Source organism: Medicago truncatula, chromosome 5 (genome assembly GCF_003473485.1).
Source record: "Medicago truncatula cultivar Jemalong A17 chromosome 5, MtrunA17r5.0-ANR, whole genome shotgun sequence".
NCBI lineage: Eukaryota > Viridiplantae > Streptophyta > Magnoliopsida > Fabales > Fabaceae > Medicago > Medicago truncatula.
This window is the reverse complement of record NC_053046.1, coordinates 40669817-40693195: the sequence shown is the minus strand read 5'-3', so window position 1 is coordinate 40693195 and position 23379 is coordinate 40669817. Positions and strand designations below refer to the sequence as shown.

At 35.5% G+C, this 23379-nt stretch overlaps 1 protein-coding gene across 1 annotated transcript; it reads right to left on the bottom strand.

Annotated features, from left to right (window-relative positions):
* Window positions 1–21359: 21359 nt before the first annotated feature.
* Window positions 21360–23293, bottom strand: LOC11431484 (anthocyanidin 3-O-glucosyltransferase 2). The gene has a single exon (XM_003617309.3). The coding sequence runs from the start codon at window positions 23144–23146 to the stop codon at window positions 21698–21700; it is 1449 nt and encodes a 482-aa protein (XP_003617357.2). The 5' UTR covers window positions 23147–23293; the 3' UTR covers window positions 21360–21697.
* Window positions 23294–23379: the final 86 nt, after the last annotated feature.

Here is a 23379-nt window from a genome sequence, read left to right as displayed (position 1 = left end):
TACTATCACATATTGACATAGCGTGAACATGAGTCTATTTTTCACATATCCTACACAATAGGGTTATGCTGTCATGTTAAATGAATTTAGCTCATGGGGCGGATGCATTGTGTGGCTAAAGCCATACATCCACTCCTCAAAGTTTTTTAAAAAATAAAACACACAACTATATCAAAATATTTCTCTCTCACGCGAAATAAATAAGTGCAACATATTTGTTACGATTTATAAACTTTTGAAGTTGGCTTTGCCCTTGTGGGTAACAATTACAAGTGTTGAACTTGTTTTTTGAGCTACTAAATGTTCTTTTAAAAATCAGCAACATTGTTATTTCAGTTCATTTTCAACAAATTGATGGAAGACAATTTTCATTGTAATTGTATTGTATCAAACAATGTTATATCTTATTTTTCATATAATTTGCATTATTATTTTTTCTTCAGTTTTAGCTACACATATACCGAATATCCAAATCCATCCCTCTCATGGTCTTAAAAACTAGGCCAAAAAATAATGTTTCCCATACAAGATTTTGATTCTATGTCTTTTGGCTCAAGAGAATATGAAAGGTAATAATATTTAACATGAGAGAGAAAGTAAATCAAGAGAGAGATTGAAAGAAAAAATATTGATAATATGAAGAAACTCAAATACATCTTTAATAAGACGTAGAATGAATTACAAAACGTTAATGTATCTTTAATAAAATGTATGTTTAAAATTTAGATCAAATATATTAATTTTTGCTTATAGTTAAGAATCTCATTTAGTTTTAGTTACTTAACAACGTTAATGTGGAATTTAAACGTAAAAGATGAAGCAAACAAAGTTATTGAATATGTGGTCAATGATGCAAGATGGTTTCTAACAGAAAAAGTGGTGAAACAAAGAATAGGATGAACCGCGTAAGAAAAAACAAGACAATAATCTAGTGGTTCAATTTTGTCACTATGTCGTGTTAAAGATGAGATGCTACGTGTGTGAAGTGTTAGCATAATAGACTAATAGTCTGTTTGTTTATGCGGTACAACAAACTTAAACCACGTTTTGGCTAAAGCTTCAAATTGGAATTTCTATTTTTTCACGTTTTTTATGCATTGGGAAGTGAGAATAGTGCATTGGGAAGTGGTTTTAGTTTCCAAAAGCCTTCCCATGTTTGAAATAGTTTTTGTTTTCAGTTTTTGAAATATACAAGTCTTTTTCTCACAATAGTTATTCTTTTACATGTTTTAGTTTTAGTCCCCAAAACTAAAAAATTCAAAACAGTTTCCAAAACTGTAATTTAAAAAATAGTTTAGCAAAAAAGTTTTTAATTTTCAAGTTTTTAAAAATTGAAAAAGAGTTTTTGAGAAGTGTTCTATCCCAGATTCATAACTAGAAAGTTTTTCTGGCCCTTTTCTAATTGGAGCTAAAATTCCAGAAATCAGAAATGCCAAAATAGGAATAAAGATCGATATTATTAGAAATGTCCAAAAAATATCATATTCATAAAGCAAAAACATAAATGTACTCCTATGAATGTGAAAAATATACCGGATTCTTATTAATTTTTAGTCGATTTGAATTGAAATTTTCAAATTATTAAATTAATGAAAATTAATCTAATCTAAATACTAAATAGAAATGCTTTTTATTTTATTAAATTTACATTATTTCGGATCAAATTCGTACTAGTATCTGAGTATACTAATAGAAATATTATTCTATCCAATATTAATCTATTCAAATAAAAATTGATTCATTTTTAATAATACTAATTAACTAAAAATATAGTGTATTTAAACTAGTAATATTACAAGTATGGAGTATTTAGTATTCCATATAATATTAATATAATTAATATTATATTATATAGTACTAAATAATATATAGTACTATATCAAATATATCTACTATTATATAGTATAGGTAGCAATATTATGGCTATACGGACTCGAACCGTAGAGCTTCTCGGTAAAATAGATTAAACTATTATTATCAAAATGATTTGAATTGTTTTAAAAACCCAACATGCATTTTTTTTTTTTTTTTTTTTTTGCATTGGGCTTTTTCATTAACCGATAGAAATATCAATTAGTTTACCATCTTTTTTCTTTACACAAAGAAAAAGGAAATGATTCCCTGTGCTCTGATTTATTTTTTTCTGACGTAGGTCTGCTTTTGGCCTGGATCAACTAAAGTTAAATGGACTCTCTATCAACCCACTTAAATAAAAATATCAAATAGGAAATGAAACTTCATACACCTTAAAGTTCATAAGATAGGAAGAAAAGAGAATTTTTTTGAGGTCCCTAGACTCATTTGCCTAGCATTGAATAGATTAAGTATTCACCTTATCAATATCTCAAATCCATTATGAATTTTATTTTACGTTTAAATCCTTTCTCAGGCTATTGTCCTCTTATTATATTCCTGGAGTAAGACATGGATTTCTCAATAAGATCAACTCTTTTAATTACATGATGGACTCCTATGAAGAAAAAAAAACATTGGCGCGTGTGTAAACGAGGTGCTCTACCAACTGAGCTATAGCCCTTGTGCTTTTGATACATATTTTATTCGATAAATAAATTCTTGTCAAGATTAATATTACATGATCGAATCTCTTTGATTGATAGTGTGTTGGTATTGTTTATAAGTAATATAACATTTATAATCCATTGATCTGATAGATGGGTACTTTTTTTTATTTAGGATGATAAACGACCTACTTAACTCAGTGGTTAGAGTATTGCTTTCATACGGCAGGAGTCATTGGTTCAAATCCAATAGTAGGTAAGGTATAGATAGAACTTATTAGATACCATTGATTCTGGTATCTAATAAGTTTTTCTACTCACCCTTTCTTTTTTTATTGTAATTTTCTATCTTTTTCTATTTTTTCAATTTTTAATTATTTTGCTGGACCAACTTGTTACGAGATCCTATTGATAGCCTCTACTCGTGTCCTAGCTCATCGGAGAGCTAGATTTGCCTCAATTTTTTGTCTTTTCCCTTCAGCCTTATTCAAGTTAGCTTATGCTATTTTTAGAGTTTGTTGTGCTTCTTGTGGATCAATGTCAATACTCTTTTCCGCATCATTTGCTAAAATAGTGATCTCATTATTGCCTATTTTAGCAAAACCGCCCATCAGAGCCATCGTTACCCATTGTCGGTTGTTATTGTTAAGGCGTATTTTCAAAATACCTATATCTAAAGCTGTGGCAATAGGCGCATGATTTTTTAATACCCCAATTTGTCCACTATTAGTAGATAAAATAATTTCCTTCACTTCCGAATCCCAAACAGTTCGATTTGGGGTCAGTACACAAAGATTTAAAGTCATTTCTTGAATTTATTCTCCATTTACAAGTTCGCAGCCTTCACAGTAGCTTCATCGATATTACCCACCAAATAAAAGGCTTGTTCAGGAAGACTATCTAATTCTCCAGAAAGAATCAATTTAAACCCTCTTATTGTTTATGCTAGACCAACATATTTTCTTGGGGAACCTATAAATACTTCTGCTACGAAAAAAGGTTGGGATAAGAAACGTTCAATTTTTCGTGCTCTTGCTACGGTTAAACGATCCTCTTCGGATAATTCGTCCAACCCAAGAATAGCTGTAATATCCTGAAGTTCTTTGTAACGTTTGTTTAACCCTTTGCGCAATTTCATAACGTTCTTCACCAACGTTTGAGGTTGTTTTTGCATATTTGTAAATTTGATACACGGACAAGGAAATAAGATATGCGGATGCTATATTTTGAATATGAGATTTTTCATGTGAAATTTTGATCATTAAACTATTTAACAATAAAAAAAATGGTTAACATTTAAACTTAACTACCTTATATTTAACGCAGACACTACTATTTTTTTTGGTTGCAATATACTACTACATACAAAGAACGAACTTAATTTTTTTATTAGAAAAAGCTTACTATTTTCACCTTTCAAAAACAAAATTATTATTTTCAAGAAAACAAAGCAAACATTGTAAAATATGCATTTTTTTAATGATAAAATGATAACAGTTATTGAAAACTACTCCCTCCGTCTTGAAATATAAGCAAAAAAAATTCATTTTCTTTGTCCCAAAATATAAGCAAAAAAGACAAACTTTTATTTTATTTAATCTTATTTTTAAAAAAAATATCTTTTCCAATAAAAACTTTTTCTTATTCTCATGAAATTAAATGCAAATTACATTTAATTTTCTCTCTCTTTTATTTTTCCATAACGAATTGCCAATGAAAATTGTTTTTACATCTTACCATAAAACTTATTCCAAAGAAAACACAAAAAAACTATGCTACAAATTCTTATACTTTAATTTTTTTAATAAGTGTGATTTTTGTTTTTTTTTTTATAATTTAGAACGGAGGGAGTATATATAAACGAAGGAGTCGAGGTCACGAAACTCAATCTAATAAATTAAGCATTGTTTTTTTTTGAAGGGGATAAAATAAGCATTGTTTTTTTTTTTGAAGGGGATAAATTATCTACATAATTTTTATATCCAACATAGAAACTACAATCAAATAAAATTATAGCAAGAGTTGAACTTCTAATCTTGAATGAGTTAACACTTTCACCTTTTAAAAAATAATACTCCATCCGTTTTAAAATGAGTGTCGCTTTAGTCAATTACGTACATATTAAAGAATGAAATAAAGTAGTAAAATGTCGTAACAATTTTACCAAATTATTCTAATCAACTATTAGTTTGTTTTTCAATAAAGAAAAAAAATAATATTTTGGAAGTAGTGTAACATAATATTAATTAAAGGATACAATTGAAAAGAAAAAGTTATTAATTGCATTGGAAACTGAAAGTGACATTCATTTTAAAACAATTTTTTTTAACTAAAACGACATTTATTTTGAAATGGAGGGAGTATTATTTTCAAGAAAATGAAGCAAACATTACAAAATATGCATTCTTTTTTTTAAGGGTACAAAGTATACATTTTTTTCTTCTTCTTTCTTTTGAGGCAAGAATATAGTACATGTTTATTTGTATAATAACTTTTCAGCCGTATTAAAAATACTACTTACTCAATATTCCTAACAAATATTATCATCAACGACGAAAGACACGTGGCTAAATCACAAGGACTTAACAGCATGATCTTCGATAAACTCCAAAGCATGAGAACACAGCTTCTCCAAATCCACATCCTCCGTCGTATCCATCACCAACTTCGGCACACCCCCCACATCATACTCATCGCACCCCCCATACCCTTCCACAATCTTCTCCAGCTCCTCCCACGTCGCCGGCTTATGTCCCCCTCCACCACCTCTTTCCTCCACCCTCCTCCTCCACAAACCCTTATCTCCCGGCCTACACTCAATAATCACAACCCTTGCGCCATACTCACCGGCGAGGCTTCGAAGACGGTCGAGGTGGGACCTACGAGAGAGAGGAGAGTCGATGATGAGGCTGAGACCAACGCGGAGTTGAGTTGAAGCGATTTGAAAGATGGCGGAGTATGATAGTTCGTTGAGAAGTGAAGGGGGTGTGGTTTGAATAAGGGGGGTGGTAATACAGTCTTTGATGTCGTCCTTGTCGATTAGAGGGATTTTGAGAGATGATGCTATTGATTTTGCTAATGTGCTTTTTCCAGTTCCTGGATGGCCTTTCATTGCTATTATCACCCCCACTTTCACTTTCTCCATTTTCTTTCCTTAGTTGATTACTTGATCTTCAAATAAATAAAGAGATTGAAATTATGAAAGGTTGTTGGAAATTTCTAATTTTGCATGTATATCCGATAAACTTTCTGTTGGACACGTATTTTCTATGGTGACATTTTCGTGGTACATTTAAATATTCAGAAAAGATGTTTTTGTCTTGATGCTGAGAAATGGATATTGCAATAATTGTTAATTTTTCTGTCAATTACATTACGGATATAAAATGGTGTTTTCAGTTTATTTTGTTTCTCTCAAATTGTTTTTTTTCTTTTTCTTTCTCAGCTATGGGAATATAGCAATGTTAAATTTCCTGAGGGAGAACCTTGTTCCATTGTGGTCATAATCGGTTCGAGGTATTAGTATGTGCATTTGTGCGCAAAGGATACCAGTTAAAAAAAACTATATAAAAATATTTAGTTTGAGTCCATTTGTATGGTCAACACCAAAGTAAATATCTCAAGGAAACCTTTGAATTTGAATCACATTGAACAGTGAGGAATCAGGATAGTGAGGTTGCTAGAATTATATCATGGTCTCATGATCCTCACCCGAAGAGTCTCTTTGACTTGGTCTTAGATTTTTCATCATGTAACGCTTATTTACCATTATGAGACTTCCGAATCTTATTTCACCCTCATATTTTAGGCTTCCAAATTGGTAGACCAAATATAGAATTAGAAAGACATTTCTTGACTTGAGAAGTAGTCCCTAGATGAAATCTTTGCATAATAACTTCTCTACCTCATCATAAATGGAAATAGCTATGCAACTTGATTCGATGACATAGTTTGGCAGCCCCATGATACCACTTTGTGTGAAAGTAATGCAATGAGAACCATACAATCTTTTATTGAGTATTTCTTTGAAACATTTACTATACAATTTTTTTTCTTTGGCAACGATATTCTAAACATGCATTTAAAATGTATTACATCATAAATGTTTCTTTATGTTAATGAAAATTATTAGTGGTGCTAATTTACTCCTTTTTTCTATCAAGGTTGAGGGAGCACCATTCAAAGAAGGATCCATTTCAGGATGGTGGTGGTGTTCATGTTGATCCGAACAGAGTGACATACACATTTGAAGTGGCACACCTTCGTCTACGATGGAAGTGGCACACACAGATACAAAGGATTCATGTATCTCTCCACACTGTTGGAACAAAATGTGTTTCACAATGAACCTTATTAAGTTTTGATGATAACAAAGTATTAAAAATTGTCAATTGGTTATTACTAATAATTGTTCAAGTGTACAGGACCAAAGGCTACTCAAGTTATTTCAATAGGTCTTGGAAGAACAATGGAAAGAAAAAAGAAATTCTGAGCATCTGAAGAAAACTGCTCCTGAAGCTAAACTGCTCCTGAAGAGATGACGTCATCAGAAGCAGAAAGTCATCAGAAGCAGAAAGTCATCAGAAGCAATATCTTCACCAGAAGCTACTTTTGATCCTTTAATCAAACTGAAGATTCAAAGTTGCTGATTCTCAATTCAGTCTTATCAAAGAAGAACAAAGAATTGAAAGGGAGGTATCAACGGATATATGGATAGCACTGAGCTCTTGTCTCTCGTTAATAGAGTTGACAAAGTACAAGTGTACAACCACTACCTCCACTACTCTGTTTTCTGTCTACGCTACAAGACAAAACAACAGCCATGCCTGCAGAATTTGTACACTCAAGATGGGAATGAATTTGAAGTTTATTCTTCAAAGGACTACACCCAAATCAGGCAAAGGATCACTGGTGGATAATCAAAGGATTTCAAACGACTCTTTAGACGTGCTGATTATCTCAACGTCTCTTTCACGCCTCTATATAAAGGAGTGAAGACTTGAAGATAAAAGATAGAGATACATAAGTTCAAAAGCGCCAAAACTCTGTCAATTTGATTCTACAAAGCACACTGAATTTCTGCACTGATTTGATACATCTTAGAAATTCAAAGTCTAGAGTCTTTTCTGTATTGTATTGTGAACACCACTGATTGTATATCAAGTGTTCAATTCAAACTCAATTCTCTGTATTTTTGTTTGATTAGAAGTCTCTCGCCTGCGTGCTTGAGCATTAGAAGTCTCTTGCTTAGTGCTTGAGCATTGGAAGACTCTTGCGTGTGTGCTTGAGCATAGTTTTGTGAAGTCTCATACTTAGAAAGTATTGAGCAGTTGTAATCTTTGTGATTATAGTGAAATCTCCTTGGAAGTGCAAGGGGGACTGGACTACTTCCGTGTTGTGGAAGGAACCAGGATAACTGCTTGTGTCTTTGTCTTTCTTTTCTCTGCTCTGTTCTTTTCCGCTGCAATCTGACTCTGATCATTTCATCAGAAGCAATCAAACTGCTTCTGAAGTTTTATCAGAAGAAGTTTTAATTAAGAGAAAAAGAAAACACAATTCAACCCCCCCTTCTTGTGTTTTTCACCTTCACACACAAGCTATTGAAAGTTTGAAACTCAAATCTCTACATCAGTTAAGAAAAATAAACGGACATTTTTACCATAAAACACTTTATCCTCAACGATAACGTTTTTTTAGGGTTGTAAATATTGGTCGGTCTTGTTCATCTATTTCCCATTAAAAATGTGCATATTGAATACACAACAAACTTTAGTGTCATTTTAGTTTAGTTGAAAAAGAAGAAACTTAAGAGGCATTGACGAAAAAGTAAATGTAAAAGAATATTAATGACAAAAAAGAGGTATTTTGAAATACCTCAATTAATCAAGGGATGCAATCAAAATTTGCCTGTCTCGAACCCAGTCTCGGTAGGTTGTGAGTGAATCAAACCAACCAACCAACCACTGGGGAAATGGCGAACAAAGTTAGCTAAAAGTTGTAGATAAACATGTATGTTCCTTTTGATGGTTACAAAAAGAAGATATGAAAAAAGTGAGATACTCCATACCCTGCAGTCCTTGAGTCAGTCTAACAACTTCGCTGTTCTTTCACATTTTGGTGATAGTTTCTCTGTTGGGGATGATAGTACAGGCACTGATGAACGAACGTAAAAGGTCTTTGGTTCGGCATTACCTAACCCCAAACGTGAGTTCCGCTCCTGAAACACGATTTCACCAATTCCTTTGATGTTTGGGTAAATGCAAATGTGATTCCCTATATCGTGCATCTAGACCCAAATGCGAGTTCACTTCAAAGCCACAAATTGGAGCTTCCACGACAAAGCAATAAATTTTCAATGATAGGTCTACTTCAACACCAAGCTTTAAATTTTCAATGATAGGGCAAGCTCCAAAGTTTAATGGAGATCCAGAAGAGTTTTCATGGTGGAAAACTAATATGTACAGCTTTATCATGGGATTGGATGAAGAGCTATGGGATATACTGGAAGATGGAGTTGATGATCTGGATTTGGATGAAGAAGGAGCTGCTATAGACAGAAGAATACATACTCCTGCTCAGAAGAAGCTTTATAAGAAACACCACAAGATAAGAGGAATCATTGTGGCTTCTATACCTCGCACCGAATACATGAAAATGAGTGACAAATCTACTGCGAAGGCTATGTTTGCTTCTCTATGTGCAAACTTTGAAGGCAGCAAGAAAGTAAAAGAGGCTAAAGCTTTGATGCTAGTTCATCAGTATGAACTTTTCAGAATGAAAGATGATGAGAGTATAGAAGAAATGTACTCAAGATTTCAAACTTTAGTTTCTGGATTGCAAATACTGAAGAAAAGCTATGTTGCTTCTGATCATGTTAGTAAGATTTTGAGAAGCTTACCTTCAAGATGGAGACCCAAAGTAACTGCTATTGAGGAAGCTAAGGATCTAAATACTTTAAGTGTTGAAGATCTTGTTAGCTCACTCAAAGTGCATGAAATGAGTTTAAATGAGCATGAAACCTCTAAGAAGAGTAAATCCATTGCTTTACCATCTAAAGGAAAGATCTCAAAATCTTCCAAAGCCTACAAAGCCAGTGAATCTGAAGAAGAATCACCTGATGGAGATTCTGATGAAGATCAATCTGTAAAAATGGCTATGCTGTCCAACAAGCTTGAGTATCTGGCAAGGAAGCAGAAGAAATTTTTGAGCAAGAGAGGTAGCTACAAGAACTCCAAGAAAGAAGATCAGAAGGGATGCTTCAATTGTAAGAAGCCTGGTCATTTCATTGCTGATTGCCCTGATCTTCAGAAGGAGAAGTTTAAAGGCAAATCCAAGAAATCAAGCTTCAATTCCAGTAAATTCAGAAAGCAAATCAAAAAGAGCTTGATGGCGACCTGGGAAGATTTGGATAGTGAATCTGGTTCTGATAAAGAAGAAGCTGATGATGATGCTAAGGCAGCCGTTGGGTTAGTGGCAACAGTATCATCAGAAGCAGTATCAGAAGCTGAATCAGATTCAGAAGATGAAAATGAGGTATATTCCAAAATCCCTAGACAAGAACTTGTTGATTCTCTAAAAGAACTTTTATCACTGTTTGAACACAGAACCAATGAGTTGACAGATTTAAAAGAAAAATATGTTGATTTGATGAAACAACAAAAATCAACTCTATTGGAACTGAAAGCTTCTGAAGAAGAACTCAAAGGGTTTAACCTCATATCAACAACATATGAAGATAGACTCAAGAGTCTTTGTCAGAAGCTACAAGAAAAATGTGATAAAGGTTCAGGCAATAAACATGAGATTGCCTTGGATGATTTTATTATGGCTGGAATAGACAGAAGCAAAGTTGCTTCTATGATCTACAGCACATACAAGAACAAAGGCAAAGGGATTGGATATTCTGAGGAGAAATCCAAAGAATACAGTCTCAAGAGCTACTGTGATTGTATCAAGGATGGATTGAAATCCACCTTTGTGCTTGAAGGTACAAATGCTATAACTGCTGTTCAGTCAAAACCTGAAGCTTCAGGTTCACAGGCTAAGATCACATCAAAGCCAGAGAATCTTAAGATCAAGGTAATGAAAAAATCTGATCCTAAGAGTCAAAAGATTAAAATTCTGAAAAGATCAGAACCTGTTCATCAGAATCTGATTAAACCAGAATCTAAAATTCCAAAACAAAAGGATCAGAAGAACAAAGCAGCTACTGCTTCTGAGAAAACAATACCAAAAGGTGTCAAACCTAAAGTATTGAATGATCAGAAGCCACTCAGCATTCACCCTAAGGTACAAGGGAGGAAAAGTAAAACCTCCAAAACTAACCCAAAAGGACCCATGAAGATATGGGTACCTAAATCTGAATTGGCCAAAAATGCAGGTGTGCTTAAGGGCAAGAGAGAAACAAAGGTCATGGTACCTAGACAGCGGATGTTCAAGGCACATGACTGGAGAGAAAGCTTTGTTCCTTACCCTTACAATGAAAGATGGAGGAGAAGTGAAGTTTGGTGGCAACCAAACTGGAAAGATCATTGGTACAGGTACTATTGGTAATTCCTCCATCTCAATTAATAATGTGTGGCTAGTAGATGGTCTGAAGCATAATCTATTGAGCATTAGTCAATTTTGTGACAATGGGTATGATGTAACGTTCAGTAAGACCAACTGCACACTAGTCAACAAGGATGACAAATCCATTACATTCAAGGGAAAGAGAGTTGAGAATGTCTATAAAATAAATTTCTCTGATCTGGCTGATCAGAAGGTAGTTTGCCTTCTGTCAATGAATGATAAAAAATGGGTATGGCATAAAAGGTTGGGACATGCTAATTGGAGATTAATTTCTAAAATTAGCAAGTTACAACTGGTCAAAGGATTGCCTAACATTGATTATCATTCAGATGCACTTTGTGGTGCATGTCAGAAAGGGAAAATTGTGAAAAGTTCTTTCAAATCTAAAGACATTGTATCAACCTCCAGACCCTTAGAATTACTCCATATTGATCTTTTTGGTCCAGTTAACACTGCATCTTTATATGGAAGTAAATACGGATTAGTCATTGTTGATGATTACAGCAGATGGACTTGGGTAAAATTCATTAAAAGTAAAGACTATGCATGTGAAGTGTTTAGCAGCTTCTGCACTCAAATACAATCTGAAAAAGAATTGAAAATTTTGAAAGTCAGAAGTGATCATGGTGGAGAATTTGAAAATGAGCCATTTGAACTTTTTTGTGAAAAACATGGGATTCTCCATGAGTTTTCTTCTCCTAGAACTCCACAACAAAATGGGGTTGTAGAAAGAAAGAACAGAACCTTACAAGAAATGGCCAGAACCATGATCCATGAAAACAACTTAGCTAAACATTTCTGGGCAGAAGCAGTCAATACTTCATGTTATATTCAAAATAGGATCTATATCAGACCTATGTTGGAGAAAACAGCATATGAACTCTTTAAAGGAAGAAGACTCAATATCTCTTACTTTCATCAGTTTGGATGTACTTGTTACATCTTAAACACTAAAGACTATCTGAAGAAATTTGATGCCAAGGCTCAAAGAGGAATCTTTTTAGGTTACTCTGAAAGGTCAAAGGCATACAGAGTGTATAATTCAGAAACACAATGTGTTGAAGAATCTATGCATGTAAAATTTGATGATAGAGAGCCTGGAAGTAAAACTTCAGAGCAAAGTGAAAGTAATGCAGGTACAACTGATTCTGAAGATGCATCAGAATCTGATCAACCTTCTGATTCTGAAAAGTATACAGAAGTTGAATCTTGTCCAGAAGCTGAAATCACTCCAGAAGCTGAGTCTAATTCAGAAGCAGAACCTAGCCCAAAAGTACAGAATGAAAGTGCTTCTGAGGACTTTCAAGATAACACTCAGCAGGTTATTCAACCTAAATTCAAGCACAAATCTTCACATCCTGAGGAGTTAATCATTGGAAGCAAAGATAGTCCTAGAAGAACAAGATCACATTTTAGACAAGAAGAGTCTTTAATAGGACTGCTTTCAATAATTGAGCCTAAAACTGTTGAAGAAGCTCTCTCAGATGATGGATGGATATTAGCTATGCAAGAAGAGCTAAATCAATTCCAAAGGAATGATGTGTGGGATCTGGTACCCAAACCTTCTCAGAAGAACATTATTGGAACAAAATGGGTATTCAGAAACAAGCTGAATGAACAAGGAGAAGTAACCAGAAACAAAGCCAGACTTGTTGCTCAAGGCTACAGTCAACAAGAAGGCATTGATTACACTGAAACATTTGCTCCAGTTGCAAGATTGGAAGCAATCAGGTTACTTCTATCCTACGCAATTAATCATGGCATAATATTATATCAAATGGATGTCAAAAGTGCTTTTCTTAATGGTGTCATTGAAGAAGAAGTGTATGTTAAACAACCTCCTGGGTTTGAGGATCTTAAGCATCCTGACCATGTTTATAAACTTAAGAAATCACTATATGGCTTGAAACAAGCTCCCAGAGCTTGGTATGATAGACTAAGTAATTTCTTAATTAAAAATGATTTTGAAAGAGGACAAGTTGACACAACACTCTTCAGAAGGACTCTTAAGAAAGATATTTTGATTGTGCAAATATATGTTGATGATATAATATTTGGTTCTACTAATGCATCTCTTTGCAAAGAATTTTCTAAGTTAATGCAGGATGAATTTGAAATGAGTATGTTGGGAGAATTGAAATTCTTTCTGGGAATTCAAATCAACCAAAGTAAAGAAGGAGTATATGTTCATCAAACAAAATATACAAAGGAGCTTCTGAAGAAGTTCAAGCTAGAAGATTGTAAAGTGATGAACACTCCAATGCATCCAACCTGCACCTTAAGCAAAGAAGATACTGGAACAGTAGTAGACCAGAAGCTATACAGAGGTATGATTGGTTCTCTGTTATACCTCACTGCATCTAGACCTGATATTTTATTCAGTGTATGCTTGTGTGCAAGATTTCAATCAGATCCTAGAGAATCTCATTTAACTGCAGTTAAGAGAATCTTCAGGTATCTGAAAGGAACAACTAATCTTGGACTCCTGTATAGGAAATCCCTAGATTATAAGTTGATTGGATTCTGTGATGCTGATTATGCTGGTGATAGGATTGAAAGAAAATCAACCAGTGGAAATTGTCAATTCCTGGGAGAGAATCTGATATCCTGGGCAAGCAAAAGACAAGCAACTATTGCTATGTCTACAGCAGAAGCAGAGTACATTTCAGCTGCAAGTTGTTGCACACAACTACTTTGGATGAAACATCAGTTGGAAGACTATCAGATCAATGCTAACAGTATTCCCATTTATTGTGATAATACTGCTGCTATTTGTTTGTCAAAGAATCCAATTCTACATTCAAGAGCCAAGCATATTGAAATTAAACACCATTTTATCAGAGACTATGTTCAAAAAGGAATTTTAGATATACAATTCATTGATACTGAACATCAATGGGCTGATATATTTACAAAACCTTTGTCTGTTGAAAGATTTGATTTTATTAAGAAAAATTTGAACATGCATTTTGTGTCTGATTGAAAAATTGCTTGCCTCTGAATAAGAAGTTTGGTTCTGAAGTTTATTCAGGAGCATTTTGGTTCATCAGAAGCTCTTAACTGAGGTTCTGAGGAAAATGTGCTTCTGAAGATGACGTCAGCACTAAAACTTCAGAAGTGTTATTCTTTGCTTCTGAATAGCTTGGTTAGTGGGAACGTTGGTAGTTACTTTATGTAAACAGCTGTCCCATTACCCAAAAAGTAGTTTTCTGAAGAGTCTCTGACGTGGTCTATTTGTATTGGAGTATAACAAAAAGGGCAATGATGTTTTATTCGCTTTTTAACATACTTACACGCGCCCCCAATTTGTCATTAATGCTATGTTTGTTTGTCTCTATTGAATTGCAAACGGTTTAATAAAAACACTAAGTCAATTCACACACTACTCACTTCACAACAAACACTTTCTATTTTTCGTCTTAACCCTCTGCGAAAGTAAACGCATTCTCTCATCCTCTCAAAAACTCTTTAGAACCCTAAAACCACTTCATATCAATGGCATCTTCAAGTTCTGCCGGTGGTTCTTCATCGAATGTGGATATAGATACTCCTGCTTATGAAATCAAAGGAAGAACTATGTCGATTGAGGAATGGGATCTAATCATTCAAGCGGAAAATCCAGTGGATTTCACTTCTCTAACTCATCATGGATGCGACTTGGTAAGATTCTACAAAAAGCAGAAGCTGATGAGTTACTTCAGTCTTCTCAACGGTCCTACTTATGAAGTGCTTGTCAGACAATTCTGGGTAAGAGCTTCAGTGTTTGACAAAGTTGCTGCTAAACAGGAAGAAGCTCAGATGATTCTGGTTGATCCTACTTTGGAGGGAAAAACCAGAGAAGAAATGGGTCTACTCGCCTTCACTGGGACTGAGATTAGATCAAACGTCATGGGGATTCCTGTAACAATCAATGAGCATGTGATTGCTCAAGCCATGAGAAGGGATGCTTCTGGGACATACGATGGAGAAGAGATTCCTAACCCCAGAACAAGCCCATGGAAGGAGATAGTAAACAACACTATCTACGGATCAAAGGATGCTAAGCCTTACAGCACCTTAAGCATGGAAAAGAAAATGCTGCTGAAGATCCAAAATGAAAACATTTTTCCCAAAGGTGGAGGAAATGATCAACCTTCACTTGGTCACAAAGTCTTTCTGCATCACACCATCTCTCAGGAAACAACAATGAACGTTCCCAAGTATATGTTTAAATACATGATCAAGGAACTCAAGAAGAGCCAGATGGAGAACAGGAAGTTTGTTCCCTATGGAAGGCTGCTCTCCATAATCTTTCAAGAAGGAGGACTCCTAAGTGCCCTGAAAGACGTGGGTATTTATGATAATCAGAAGCTGGGAGCAGTCACAGGAAAAATAATCAATGGGGCAACTCTAGTCAAGATGAGGCTGATTTCAACTTGCAAGAAACTAGATACAGATATGCATGAATCTGATGTCATATCTGATCTAGTCACTCATCACATCCCTATCTGCAAGAAAGATCCCCTGGATGTGCAGAGGGCCTACATCTTGGACTACTACAAGAGCTACAACAAGAAAATCAGCCTGAAAGATATCCCAGAAGAAATGTATGGTGGTGATCTGCCTGTGGCCAAAGGCAGAAAATCTAAAAAGAAGCAGATCACCAAGGAAGAATACCTTGCTGAAGATGCTACTGAGGTGGGTGCTCAGAAGCATAAGAAAGCTAAGAAGGAAAAATCTGCTATGTCCACCATTCTTGAGGAAGTGGAGGATTTGGATGATGTCCCTCTTATCAGAAAAAGGACAAGGAGTACTCAAGAAACAGCAGAACAGCCTGCTTCTGAACAAGCTGGTTCTGAACAAGCTGCTTCTGATCAAGCTGCTTCTGAAAAGCCTTCAAGTCCCAAAAATAAAAGAGAAGCTGCTCTTCAGACCATCAAAAGGAAGAGGTCTAATTTAACAAGAAATCTGAAGACAGCTGAAGGAAGAAGGGAAGAAATGTTGAAAGAACTGGAAGAGAACTGGGATGAAGACTCTAGCCCCAAGAAGGCAAAAAGGACTGCAACTTCTGAGCCCATAGTCATGCCCAGTTTTGAAATGACTGAAGAAATGAGGCAGTACGCTAGAGAGGTTTCTGCATCCAAGATAGCAGAAAAGAAAAGGTTGAAGGAAGTGTTTGAGAAAGAAAGGGATGAGCGTCTCAAGGCTGCAGGGTATGTGCCTACTCCTGACATTGCTGCTTTAGCGTCTGAGTTAGAAACAGTTCAGTATGGAGCAACTCTGCTTTCTCAAGCCTTGAAGAATAAGCAAGCTTCAGGAGCAACTTCATCAGATCCAGTTTCAACAGCTCCAGAAGCAATTCATCCAGAAGCTCAGTCCTCAGGTAATCCATCTAAAGCTCCAACTAATACTCAGTCTCTATCTCTACCCTCTTCACCCTCTTCATCATCCACAGAATCAGATGACCAACCCCTTAGCCAACATATAGACAAGCTTCTAAAAACCAAACCTACCAAACTAACAGAATTTGGAACACTTGACTATGAGAGTACTCAAATAGAATTTTCAAAAAATAGGATAAAACTTTGTGAGAAATTCAATTTGCCTACTACTCATCCACTATATCCAGATACTCCAGAACCTGTTAGTATACAACAACCTGAACCTACCCAAACAAACTCACCAAATAACCAATCTCCACAAAAAGCCTCTGAAGTAGCTTCAGATGCAACTACTTCAGAAACCCCCCAACACCAAGAATCCTCAACCCTTCACAACTTAGAAAAACATCTAGGTGGTGAAATGCAACCAACACCCACTAAGGCCTCGAAGACAGTTTCTGAAAAGACTGTCTTGGAAACCCAAACAGAAACCCAAACCATCCCTGAGCAAACTGTTCAGGAGCAAACTGCTTCTGAACAAGTTGCTCCTGACCAAACAACTTCTGACCAAACAACAGAACAACAACAACAACCAGACTCACCCACTATAATAGACTTAACCTCTGACCAACCTTCCACATCACATACAACTCAAACTGAACCTTCACCCATCCCTGACCATATCCTGGAGTCTGAGTATATAGAGGAACAGCTGATTAGACTTAGTGATGAGATTCAGGCACTGATTCTTCGCAGAACAGTTCCTGCACCTCCTATTCACTATTATGATCAGTGGATGGATCTACAGAAGAGCTTTGATGAGCTGCTGGATCAGCTTAGAACTAAATGTGTGTCATCTCACTCTGCTATGCTGAAAAAGCTTTTGAATGATATGCATGAAGCAGCTAAGGAGAAAGAGCTGAATTTTGTGCCTCTGCTGGACATCACTCCTTTCTATCCAGAAGAAGAGTACATCACTAGGGCTGCTAGAATTCAGGCTGGATTTAAACGAAGAATGAGGAAAAAGGATGAGCTACTTCAGAAGAAGGATGATCAGATCAAGTATCTCTTAGAACAGTTGTATAAGCAAGCCCAACCTTAGTTGCACACCCAACTCTAGCTTGTTTTTTACTTTTGTTCTTCGTAGCTGTGTCCTTGTATCTTAATCTTCTTTATATATATTATCATTGTTTCTGGATCTTGTGCTTTTTCACCTTCAATATGTTTTACAAGCTTTAACTCTGATGATATTTACTGTTTAATGCTGCTTGCTCTGATACTCTTTCTTTTGTTTCTATTCTTTTTGTTGATGACAAAAGGGGGAGTAAATGTATAGTATTTGTTAAGGCACTGAGCCCTACTATAACCACTTCTAAATTTCTTTTAAATACTTCTGATTTGATTTTATAAGTATTTTATTGAAATTTAATTAATAAGAATAGAACTTAGGGGGAGCTTACAAACCTCACCTTAAAGAACTATTAGACTCAGGGGGAGCTTACAAACCTCTGTCCCAGTAGTCAACTTATTAATTAGATCAACAACAATTGAACATTTTAAATACTATTGTTTGTCATCATCAAAAAGGGGGAGATTGTTGGAACAAAATGTGTTTCACAATGAACCTTATTAAGTTTTGATGATAACAAAGTATTAAAAATTGTCAATTGGTTATTACTAATAATTGTTCAAGTGTACAGGACCAAAGGCTACTCAAGTTATTTCAATAGGTCTTGGAAGAACAATGGAAAGAAAAAAGAAATTCTGAGCATCTGAAGAAAACTGCTCCTGAAGCTAAACTGCTCCTGAAGAGATGACGTCATCAGAAGCAGAAAGTCATCAGAAGCAATATCTTCACCAGAAGCTACTTTTGATCCTTTAATCAAACTGAAGATTCAAAGTTGCTGATTCTCAATTCAGTCTTATCAAAGAAGAACAAAGAATTGAAAGGGAGGTATCAACGGATATATGGATAGCACTGAGCTCTTGTCTCTCGTTAATAGAGTTGACAAAGTACAAGTGTACAACCACTACCTCCACTACTCTGTTTTCTGTCTACGCTACAAGACAAAACAACAGCCATGCCTGCAGAATTTGTACACTCAAGATGGGAATGAATTTGAAGTTTATTCTTCAAAGGACTACACCCAAATCAGGCAAAGGATCACTGGTGGATAATCAAAGGATTTCAAACGACTCTTTAGACGTGCTGATTATCTCAACGTCTCTTTCACGCCTCTATATAAAGGAGTGAAGACTTGAAGATAAAAGATAGAGATACATAAGTTCAAAAGCGCCAAAACTCTGTCAATTTGATTCTACAAAGCACACTGAATTTCTGCACTGATTTGATACATCTTAGAAATTCAAAGTCTAGAGTCTTTTCTGTATTGTATTGTGAACACCACTGATTGTATATCAAGTGTTCAATTCAAACTCAATTCTCTGTATTTTTGTTTGATTAGAAGTCTCTCGCCTGCGTGCTTGAGCATTAGAAGTCTCTTGCTTAGTGCTTGAGCATTGGAAGACTCTTGCGTGTGTGCTTGAGCATAGTTTTGTGAAGTCTCATACTTAGAAAGTATTGAGCAGTTGTAATCTTTGTGATTATAGTGAAATCTCCTTGGAAGTGCAAGGGGGACTGGACTACTTCCGTGTTGTGGAAGGAACCAGGATAACTGCTTGTGTCTTTGTCTTTCTTTTCTCTGCTCTGTTCTTTTCCGCTGCAATCTGACTCTGATCATTTCATCAGAAGCAATCAAACTGCTTCTGAAGTTTTATCAGAAGAAGTTTTAATTAAGAGAAAAAGAAAACACAATTCAACCCCCCCTTCTTGTGTTTTTCACCTTCACACACAAGCTATTGAAAGTTTGAAACTCAAATCTCTACATCAGTTAAGAAAAATAAACGGACATTTTTACCATAAAACACTTTATCCTCAACGATAACGTTTTTTTAGGGTTGTAAATATTGGTCGGTCTTGTTCATCTATTTCCCATTAAAAATGTGCATATTGAATACACAACAAACTTTAGTGTCATTTTAGTTTAGTTGAAAAAGAAGAAACTTAAGAGGCATTGACGAAAAAGTAAATGTAAAAGAATATTAATGACAAAAAAGAGGTATTTTGAAATACCTCAATTAATCAAGGGATGCAATCAAAATTTGCCTGTCTCGAACCCAGTCTCGGTAGGTTGTGAGTGAATCAAACCAACCAACCAACCACTGGGGAAATGGCGAACAAAGTTAGCTAAAAGTTGTAGATAAACATGTATGTTCCTTTTGATGGTTACAAAAAGAAGATATGAAAAAAGTGAGATACTCCATACCCTGCAGTCCTTGAGTCAGTCTAACAACTTCGCTGTTCTTTCACATTTTGGTGATAGTTTCTCTGTTGGGGATGATAGTACAGGCACTGATGAACGAACGTAAAAGGTCTTTGGTTCGGCATTACCTAACCCCAAACGTGAGTTCCGCTCCTGAAACACGATTTCACCAATTCCTTTGATGTTTGGGTAAATGCAAATGTGATTCCCTATATCGTGCATCTAGACCCAAATGCGAGTTCACTTCAAAGCCACAAATTGGAGCTTCCACGACAAAGCAATAAATTTTCAATGATAGGTCTACTTCAACACCAAGCTTTAAATTTTCAATGATAGGGCAAGCCTAATCTGCACATCACTTCAAGCTTCAAATTTTTTTCTTCTGTTTGCAGATTTGGTGAATCTGTAATTCACTGCATATCCCTTTTTATTTATTGCTACCAGCTGCATATAATCCTCATTACTCATGGTAGATTGTTTTTGTTGTTTGAATTTATTGCATATTCCTCATTATATATGATGTGTGTGAGCTACTTGCGAGAAACAAAATTCATTGCTCCTCCAAGGTCTATAGGCGAGCAATTTTCATTTATACATCATATTCTTTTGTGTCTATTAAATTGATAATAATTGTATATAATAATCTTTGAATCCAATGCAGATTATTTATGGTTAGCAACACCATAATAATATTTGAAGGAAGCCTTCGAGTCACATTGGACAGTAGGGAATTGGGATAGTGAAATTGCCAGAGTTATAATTTATATTCTCATTCACCTCAAGAGTCTCTGAACTAATCTTAATTCGGTGTCAATAATTTATATCAGATAGGCATTGTTTACCATTTTGAAACTTCTAAATCCTAGGCAACCCACGGAGACATATGGATAGCTTGAATTCTATATAGGATCAAATATTATGTTTCACAATAATATATGTAAATGATCAAGTCTTTTTTTTCTTTCTAAATTATGAGTGCAGGTGCTAATTTTTTCTCTTTTCTATCATGATTGAGGCAGCACCATTCAAAGAAGTGGACCCATTTCAGGATGGTGGTGGTGGTGTTCATGGTGATCCTGACAATGTGACAGATCCAACTGAAGTAGCACAAACAGTCTGAAACTTCTCCACTCAATTGAAGGTTATTTTTGTGTACGGTGTACTTGATCCTTCTATATTGTATTAATTTCTACTCAATGAATGAAGCTTGTGCACACTCAGCTTATTTTGTATGCAAACTCAATTTGGTTAGGAATAGAAATGTAGCACTAACAAAAGCAGATTCAATTTTATCAATATTGCTTTTCTTAATGATCCAGGAAATTGAGTACAAAATGTGCTCAATCCTGCTAAAAAAATGCAGTACAAGCTAAAACTTATGTAACACAACAAAACAAATTCCCAAACCAAAAACAGAAACAGAACTACAGACTTGCCCGCTCGGCATATAAGAAACAAAATTTTAAGAAAAATTTAAAAAGAGAAAATTATTATCAATTAGAGTGACACTAATAGTTATTTTACAAAGAAATTTGAACTTCGTCTTTTGAGGTTACAAGTCAAATCTCTTAAGACTAATATACAACTAAAAAAACAAAATAAGTTTTTATAATATACTCAAATGGGTTGTTGAGTGAGTGATTGAAATTGGTGAACTTTAATATCACCCTTTCATCATCATTGAATCCCCTTTAATGAACTTCAATCATGTATAGTTTAAGGCTTACAATTACAGGATTCAAATAGCTTATGGAACGTTATCACTAAGAGGAACAGTTAAACTGAACAATTGCATAAATCACCAGTTCTATAACAGCAAAAAAGTGAACAACCAAAGTGAAATTTGATTAATCTTGTTACATTGATTAATGTCGAAAATTAAACAATGCCCTCCAACATTTTTGTATGTAGGTGATAAGATAATTTAATTTGATACCTGATTCATAATATAATCAATCAAATGACCTAAATAAGTGTAGGAAGATCCACCCTCTAACAAAGTCTTCTTACTCTTTTCACTCATCTCTATCACTTTTTTCCTGAATTCTCCATCCTTATCCAACAAATTCCTTATTCCTCTCTCAATCTTATCCGCAGTTACAAGATAGTTAGGCCCTTCATTAAACCCCACCTTATAATCCAAAGCAATTTCCACACCTATTTTCAGTTCACACACCAATTCAAAAGCATTAGCCTGTTGCTCAGCATAGAGTGGCCACGCGGCAATAGGCACACCAAAATATATGCTCTCGAGTGTTGAATTCCAACCACAATGCGAAACAAATCCTCCAGTGGCTGGATGAGCTAGTATTTGGGCCTGTTGGGCCCATCCAATTACCCTTCCAATCCCTGTTGTTCGATCTAAGAATCCTTCAGGTAAAACCGATTCCAAATCAGAAAGAGGGTAATCAGAGGGTGAAACCATGATTCCCTTCGGTGAGGGTTTACGCAGAGACCACACAAAACGGGCTCCACAATTCTCAATAGCATGTGCAATCTCTTTAACCTGATCCTCATCGAAAGAGCCCCTGCTCCCGAAGCAGAGGAAAACTACCGAGGAAGGAGGTTGATCATCAAGCCACTTGATGATATCATCAGACTCATCGGTGCCCTTAGTTTTGGGCTCGGGGTTTAATAAGGGTCCCACTGGATATACCGGTAATTCTGCTAGATCAGGATGAGAGAAAAAGGATTGAACAGCATGTGATTCTAACTCTTCAAATGAATTTACTATAATGGCATTTGCTTTTTTGATGCCACCGGCAAAGTTCATGAAAAACGATTCATATTCCTTGTGTAGCAGGAAACTGGGCAACGAGTTAATTGGAATCGAGTTGGCAAAACTTGGGATGGCTACCTCGTTCTGCTGCAGCAACTGAGTTGAATCGATGTTGTCTCGTTCAAACAGAGTGTGAAGATGGAGCATCAAACCAAGAAAAGCAACACCGGAAGTGAAGAAGATGAGCGCAGGGATGGAAAATTCTTTGGCAATATCAATCATGGTGGTGCAGAACATGTCAACAACGAAGGCGGCAAGGTGTCCAGGTGGTTGTCCTTCTCTAGTAGTGAGGTTGGATACAGCTTGTTTGACGTTTGGTTTCTGAGCTTCAAGGAGAGCGTTCATGACAAAACGTGGTTCGGTGTTTGGGGGAAGAGAACATTCTGGAAGGTTGATGACCTGGAGAGAATCGGAAATGGGAAGGGATTTTGTGTAGACATCGACATCGTCATCTGTGGTGTGTGGGAATTTGATGACCAAGATGGTTATTCGGAGACGGTTATCACGGTTGATTAGAAGCTTTGCAAATTCAAGGGTGGAAACTAGATGACCAACACCAGGTGAAGGGATAATCACCACTTCTGCTTTCTTCATCTTGGATGGATATACACTTACTCTGTGAGTGACTGTTTTTTGAATTGTTTGATATTCCTGAGTTTTTTTTTTATATATATGACTAGGAATAGTGTAGAGAATTATTAGTATGATTATTGAAGGGGTGTTTGAGTTGAAGTATGTCCTTGTCAGTCACCACCATTACTAATATACATGGTTTAGATTCCATCACTTTATTTTGGGAGTGATGTCATGGCTTTGCTGGCTAGTAT

Excerpts from the sequence above, each read along its gene's own strand:
- LOC11431484 (XM_003617309.3), bottom strand. The coding sequence starts at position 23,146 with ATGAAGAAAGCAGAAGTGGTGATTATCCCTTCACCTGGTGTTGGTCAT.